General features: G+C 36.4%; 2 protein-coding genes across 2 annotated transcripts; one reads left to right on the top strand and one right to left on the bottom strand.

The window, feature by feature from the left end:
* Nucleotides 1-270: 270 nt before the first annotated feature.
* LOC111716033 (phosphatidylinositol-glycan biosynthesis class X protein) lies at nucleotides 271-4120 on the bottom strand. Its single transcript, XM_023491446.1, has 8 exons — nucleotides 4014-4120; nucleotides 3420-3494; nucleotides 2942-3019; nucleotides 2155-2323; nucleotides 1799-1894; nucleotides 990-1036; nucleotides 844-935; nucleotides 271-457 (listed from the first exon to the last, which is right to left on the bottom strand). The coding sequence occupies exons 1-8, from the start codon at nucleotides 4081-4083 to the stop codon at nucleotides 341-343; spliced, it is 744 nt and encodes a 247-aa protein (XP_023347214.1). The 5' UTR covers nucleotides 4084-4120; the 3' UTR covers nucleotides 271-340.
* Nucleotides 4121-5080: 960 nt separating this feature from the next.
* On the top strand, nucleotides 5081-5707 carry LOC111716032 (uncharacterized). Its single transcript, XM_023491445.1, has one exon. It carries the CDS (start codon nucleotides 5081-5083, stop codon nucleotides 5705-5707), a length of 627 nt encoding a protein of 208 aa, XP_023347213.1.
* Nucleotides 5708-7358: the final 1651 nt, after the last annotated feature.

The following is a 7358-nucleotide window of genomic DNA, read 5'->3' as shown; positions in this document are numbered from 1 at the left end:
GCCCAAATTTTTTGTGGGACATCACGTGACCACTGGGAAGGTTTATGAATGATAAAATTTAAAAAAAAAATGTGTTTTAAAGGTTTTTAATTTTGTAAAAAAATTTATATTCTTGAAAATCCGCAAAATTTTCTTCTTCTTTGTTTAAAAATGTAAACAAAAAAAACATGTTTACAATTTAAATAGAAGATGGGCGCGAAGCGCCCTAAAAGCCTAGTTAAATAATAATTGAGCATTTATAAATAAAAAAAAATTCAGATAAAAAATAACATAGAATTTTGCGGACTTCCTTATTGAGGAATATTATTGCTTTGTCTTAACATAAAAAATTAAAGAATTACTATTTGCTGGTTCTAAACATAGTAATAAGAAGGTAAACTGTAGCACCACATGTAACAAGGGTGGTTACACCAACTACTAGGCTGGAATCCTCAACATCACCCACAGGTACACTTACCTGAAAACATAGGTTTATAATAAGAAATTATAAGATAAACAAAAACGAATCTTAAAAAAGGTTCTCACATACGTATGCATTTACCATTTTATGATTTAACTTTTAAGTAAATAAAAATTACTTTGAAATTTAACAATAGGGGAGATTTTAAGGCAATATGGCAGATTTAGAATAATTAAATTGCGGATTTGAATTTGACACAATTTGGCAGATTTAAAACAACACAGGAAAATTAAAACAATATAGAAGTAAAACAACATGGCAATTCTAAACAAAATGGTGGGTTTAAAACAACGCGGGAAAATTAAAAGAATATGGCGGAAGTAAAGCAACATGGCGGATTTTAAACAATTGGCGGAATATATACAATTTGGTGGATTTTATACCTCTAGACTGGCAACGTTTATTTTGTACGGAAGATTCACGTACTGACACTTTGACTCAAACTGAGGACAGTAAGCGTTCACAACAGCCCGTCCTAAAAAAGTTTAAGTAATTATAAAAATATCTTGTCAAGTTATCTTGAACTCACCTGTACAATTTTCTGTTATGTCTTCGCCTTCACAGCTCAGTAATATCCTAAATATTTATTCTTAGTACATAAAACAATTTATCAATCAATCAATCAAACAAACTTTGTACTTAATAAACAAGCTCCTCCTTTTATGATCCTTTCAGCCATGCAGGTTTAAAGGTTTATCTAGGATTCTGTATCTTCAGTAGGGTTTCCAGCGAAAAAGGTAAATCGCGTCGAAATTTTTTTTTTTTAAACCGAAAATTCGCATTTTCTCGCATTTTCTTACACTGTATTCGCTTAATTCATTTTCGCGAAAAAATGCGTAAGTTTGCGAAATACGAACATAATTTTTTAATTTTTTACGAAAGCTTTTGTTCGCTGTAATTTTGAATACTTCTGAAGGTTTATCCACAGGTTTAAAGGTTTACCTAGGGTTCTGTATCTTGAGTATTACTAAAGGGTTACCTAGGGTTCTGTATCTTGAATGCTACTGAAGGTTTATCTCCAGGTTTAAAGGTTTACCTAGGGTTCTGTATCTTGAATAATACTGAAGGTTTACCTAGGGTTCTGTATCTTGAGTATTACTAAAGGGTTACCTAGGGTTCTGTATCTTGAGTAATACTGAAGGTTTATCTCCAAGTTTAAAGGTTTACCTAGGGTTCTGTATCTTGAATACTACTGAGGGTTTATCCACAGGTTTACAGGTTTACCTAGGGTTCTGTATCTTGAATATTGCTGAAGGTTTATCCCCGGGTTTATAGGTTTACCTTGGGTTCTGTATCTTGAGTATTGCTGAAGGTTTATCCCCGGGTTTATAGGTTTACCTTGGGTTCTGTATCTTGAGTATTGCTGAAGGTTTATCCCCAGGTTTATAAGATGAGCCAGGTTTATGATACCGGGTATGAATAGGAAGCATTATACTGAAATATAGATTAAAGATGATGTAAATCAAATCCAAATGTTAAGCAAATGGTAAAATCAAATTATTGTTAAAAACAACATTTTTTAACGAATATTTTAAAGTAGGTATTGTACACAATCTCTTTGTTGAGCATACCGGCCCCCCTTTTCAAATGAATTTTTGATCGAATCGAAAAAAGATGTGGGTTTTATCACTGAATTATATGAAATAAAGAAATTTTTGGGGTTAATAAATAGTTTTAAAAAAGGGAAAGCTTGCCAGTTTAGACTCCCATAGATGACCAATGTATCCCTGAATGCTTCTGATTCGAACTCTGGTTTCTCTATATCCACCCTGGCTGGAATATAAGCGTTCAGTCCAGTCCTCAGTTTACGGTCCAGCAGCTCGTCAGGGTCAACATACGCTCCTCGAGGTATAGTCTCCTCAACTTAACACAGGGGAATATATATTCATACGGTGGTCGGCCATTATATCATTAAAATAATTACGACTTTTTATTAATAATTATTTGAACAAGCATTTATTAAATTAAGAGTTTAAATGTTTTTCTCTCTACTGTTTGAAATTGATCGGAAGAAAACATATTTGAAGAAGAAAGTTGTCTTAATTGTATCGCTATAAACGACGAATACAGATTTTCCAGATTGTATGATCGCGAAAATTGCGCATTCTTCCGGGTACGTTCTTTATTTGTTTTAAAAAATATCATAAATGATAGGCAGGTTTTTTGATTAAAGAATAAAAAAAAACGTGAGTTGATCCCATTAATCTAAGTGAAAATCAGATATTTGCAATGCTCATGGATACCAATTTTGAAAAATACTATACTTTTTAAAGAAGACGATAGTTAAGCATTTTTTAAAATAAAATAATGCGTAAACTAAGAAATTTTGCAAAATATAACAAGAAAAATTTAAAAGGCAACACCACGAATTTACAACAAATGGTCATTTGATTTGCATCCCCCCCCCCATCTTAAATCCCTTTTTAATAAGTTATTGCACTAAGCATAAAATCACTATCAATCCATCAACGATTTTCTTACCAAGTACATGACAAGTTTCTGGGAGCAGAGTAGAAGTTAACATTAGTTCTATTTCAGTCAGTATTTGCTTCTGCATTCCTAAATAGAACTATTCTGTAAAACCGTATTTAAAATGTAACAAAATAACGTTAGATATGCAATATTTAATTTTTAATTCAGCGCTTCCATTTTTCTAATCGATGTGTCCAAAGCCTTACTAAAAGTGGACACGTAACAAAAGCGGCAGCGCTGTTTATATTTACGGCCTATTCTGCCCATGTAATTTTCGTCCACTTGCATGTAACTTTTTACTGAATAAAAATATTTTTATCCCAAACATTGTAACATTTTAAATTTAATAATTCTTGAAATAAAGAAATTTTTTAGATCGATCTACAATAGAAAAAATAAATAAAAATTGGCTAATGTATTAAAATGCAGGTTAAATAAAGATGAAAACGGAAGAAAGAACAATTCAACATTAAAAAAAGAAACTTACCTGGATGAAATATTCTTCGCATTACGGAGACATAAACGCCAGATAGAAGGGGACATCCTTCTCCACCCTGTACACCTGTACAAATATTCATGTTCAATACACTGTACAGTTTACACTTCACCACCCCGTGCAGACACAAATGTTCAGTATAATGTATACTTAACCACCTTGTACATCTGTAAAGATACAGATTACAGATTACAACTGTACAGTAAAGGAGGTGCACACTGTACACAATACACATATGTATAGGATATGGTGTACTAATTACATCTGTAGCACAGTTCATAAAAAAATCAAACCAAAAAGCTGAAAAGATTTGTTTTGGTAAAATAAATCATCGGGAGCAATTCTATATTCTTCCTAATGGTTGCGCTTTTTTTGTTACTAGAATATTTTTGTCCAGAAAATCATGAATTAAAGGAGAGAGTCTCAAAATTCGTTCGTTTGTTTAACATAAGCTGTTAAAAGGATATTGATGTCTAGAAATATATAATTACTATTTTTCAGGTACAAACAGAGAATATATCTACACTGAAACGATAATAGTGAAATTGATTAATTGATTAAAAATAAACATATTAATGAGAATACCTACACTCTTCCCTTGACCACTAGCTATTGAATAGATACAGGATAGCAGGAGCAGATGCTCCAAAATCATTTTTAATCTAAGTTATGAGTCGAGCTATAAGGCATCAGAAGCGCAACTAACAGGGGGGGGAGACCTTTTTATAGCTTTTGCAATCCCCAAGGGAGGTGGAAAAGGGGAATTTAATATTTCACTGAAAACATGATCATCAATTGAGGCATAAGGATTCATAAGGAAGTGAAATCTGCAAGAGAACCCAATGTGGATCCCCCCTGTTCTAAATGGACCTTTAAAACCCCAACAATTAGTCCAAAGCTAGGGAGATAAAGTAGATACATTCCAGCAATACTTAGGATCCAGATCCGTTGGATTTGCAAGATATTGGCTTCCTGGATCCGGATCCGCAAAAATATGCAGATCCACGGATCCGGATCCAAGGGGTAAAATATCAACCAAAACCTGCATAAAAAACTTTTTATTCCTAAAACCAAAATCTGAACTTTTGAAAAAAGGGATTTTAAAAATTTCTTGGTTCATAAAGTTTTAGGATAAAAATATGCGAAAAAATAAACAAAAAATTTGAAAATTATTTTTTGTTATGAAAAGATCAGTAAATATTAAAGAAATGACCTGGATCCGGATCCAGATCAATTTTTTTTTCCAATGCGGATCCAGGATCAGGATCCGGATCCGCATCAAAATTAAATGGATCCTATAAGCACTGCATTCCAGCCATAACAGGCACAATAAGGGAGTGTGACACCCCTGGATTCCTGGAATGCAGTACACAGCATATTCCGTACTTCACATGTTATTGTTTAGATTATGATATACTGCATCTAGTATAAATACTGTTTTTGATAAATATATATTCAGTCAGTTTATTTGGTCTTATTCATTTGGTCTTATTCCTTTTGTCGCTACATTTTGGTGACCCTGTCATGATTCTTTTGTCGGAATTAAATCCTCTCGTTGAAGCCCCCGAAATTGGTTTCTACCGAGTCTCTGCTCTTTTCATACTCAAAAGTAAGGTTCCGACGATAGAGTGTTCTTTTTCAGCGTAGTAGCGATGTCGACCAATAATGAGGTATCTTCACCCCCTGATGGTCAGTTATCCCTCACCACGGTATCCATCAAGCTTCCCTCCTTCTGGACGGACTTCCTCGAGGTGTGGTTCCTCCAGGCTGAGGCCCAGTTTGCGATCAAGGGCGTGACGACTTCTCTAACCAAGTTTCACCACTGTGTTGCAGCCCTTCCCCAGGACGTTGCCACTCGCCTCATAGATCTCATCCATAATCCAACTTCAGATCCCTATGCAACCCTGAGAACCCGCCTTATCCAGATGTACACTCTCAGTAATTTCCAGAGGTATCAGGCTCTCCAGAGTATCCCGGTTCTGACTGATCAAAGACCCTCAGAACTCATGGATAAAATGTTAGTACTCCTCCCTGAAGATGAGAAACCTGGTTTCTTTTTCTTAGGCATGTTTATGGATCGTCTCCCTGCAGATATTCGTTCCCATCTACTGACAGAATCGATTGCTGACCCTAGACGGATGGCTACCAGAGCAGACGAACTATGGACCGTTTGTGGAAAAGAGTTAATGCCGTCCATGCAGTTTTCGTCTCAAGACTACAGACCAATTGAGGATGTATCACTGGTATCTCGGAAGCTCCAGAACCAGGTCCTCTTCTAGTCGCACTAGATCCAGCAGTCCAGGGCGATCTACATCCTCATCTACCTCCTCAGAGTGCTGGTATCATTGCAAGTGGGGAAACCAGGCTAACCAGTGCAGGTCGCCATGTTCTTTTTCGGGAAACTAGTTAACGGCGGGGATGTTGTAAACATGGTTCCCGCCGAAACCCACTCCTCACCCCTTTTATTCCTCAAGAACAAGCTCAGCTCCGCCACGTTCCTCGTTGATACCGGTGCTTCTGTGTCAGTGTTCCCTCACCTTCCCCGATCACCTTCAGCTCCAGGTTCTGGTGTTCAGTTGAGAACCGCCGACGGATCCCCCATGGACACTTATGGTTCCCGCTGTTTAGCTCTACAGTTCGGTTCCAGACGTTTTGAGTGGAATTTTTTGCTAGCCAACGTGTCCACGCCGATTTTGGGATCAGATTTTCTACGCCACAATCACCTCCTGGTTGACGTCGCAGGTTCTCGTCTCCTTGACTCCTCGACCCTGAATACTCAAACCGTTCCTGATAGATATCCCCTTTCTAATATTGCAGATTTCTCAGCTTGACTTCATGGTTCCAAGGTATTCACTAAGCTGGACCTAACCAAGGGGTATTATCAAGTTCCAATGGCTCCTGGAGATGTGCCTAAGACAGCTGGGGGACCCCTGTGGCGCCCCTGGATTCCTGGAATGCAGTACACAGCATATTCCATACTTCACATGTTATTGTTTAGATTATGATATACTGCATCTAGCATAAATACTGTTTTTGATAAATATATATATTCAGTCAGTTTATTTGGTCTTATTCATTTGGTCTTATTCCTTTCGTCACTACAGGAGGATATTTACAGATGAAAACTGCCATAAGTATCTTTCAATTCTAATCCAAGCTGTATAACTGTAAATGAAAGCACTAAACAAAAGATTATTTTCAAAAGAATCTTGGTCCTCTGAGTGATAAATGAAGTGACTCAGGTATCCTGAAGCTGAAAACTGGTTTGTGAACACTTGTACTCCTTGTACAGTTATAAATTGTGTCCACCAAATGAACGTACTCTATAGACGTAAACAGTTGAAATACCCGATTTTTGAAAGTACAACTTGCAAGAATCAAGAGAGAGAGAAATGCAGCCAAATTTTGGTTTGTGTGATGTGTCATGAACTTGGAATTATAGTTTTAACTGTCGATAAATGTAAATTTAAAGGGTTTACTGTAAAACTTTGAAAAAAGCCACTTTTAAGCCACATCGGACACTTCTGCCACAGCCTTGAAAGATAGCCCTTTTAAGGAAATGTGGCTGGAAAAATAGATATCTGGCAGTCCTGATCATAACTTTCGGTTTAGGAAAGATTAAAAATTCAAGAATTTCATTCTTATCAAGGTATTTGCTCAAATTAGATATGGCCCAATGAACGGTTTTTGACCCCCACCCCCCTTCCGTTTTATTTATAACTTTGCACAAATGTTTTACATTAGCAAAATTGGACTTGTGGCCAGAGTGGGCCCGGCATTTAGTCTGTCCAGAAATTATCTTAACCTTTAAACTATCCTAGAACTAATACAAAATAGTTGAAATCGAGGTATCATGTTCAAAATAGATATAAGAGGGAATGCCGGGGGGATACAATTGTCGTACTAATAGGTCGGACCCCCCCCCCCCCC

Source organism: Eurytemora carolleeae, unplaced genomic scaffold, assembly GCF_000591075.1.
Source record: "Eurytemora carolleeae unplaced genomic scaffold, Eaff_2.0 scaffold1917, whole genome shotgun sequence".
In the NCBI taxonomy this organism is placed as follows: Eukaryota; Metazoa; Arthropoda; class Copepoda; order Calanoida; family Temoridae; genus Eurytemora; species Eurytemora carolleeae.
This window is presented reverse-complemented; position numbering and strand designations above follow the sequence as displayed.

What these genes read in the sequence shown, in the direction of transcription:
- LOC111716033 (XM_023491446.1), bottom strand. Translation starts at nt 4,083, where the DNA reads ATGATTTTGGAGCATCTGCTCCTGCTATCCTGTATCTATTCAATAGCT. An exon ending in TGGTCAAGGGAAGAGTGTAG is followed by an intron (nt 3,495 to 4,013) that starts GTATTCTCATTA and finishes ATATTTGTACAG; the next exon opens with GTGTACAGGGTGGAGAAGGA. An exon ending in AGAAACTTGTCATGTACTTG is followed by an intron (nt 2,324 to 2,941) that starts GTAAGAAAATCG and finishes CCCTGTGTTAAG; the next exon opens with TTGAGGAGACTATACCTCGA.
- LOC111716032 (XM_023491445.1), top strand. Translation starts at nt 5,081, where the DNA reads ATGTCGACCAATAATGAGGTATCTTCACCCCCTGATGGTCAGTTATCC.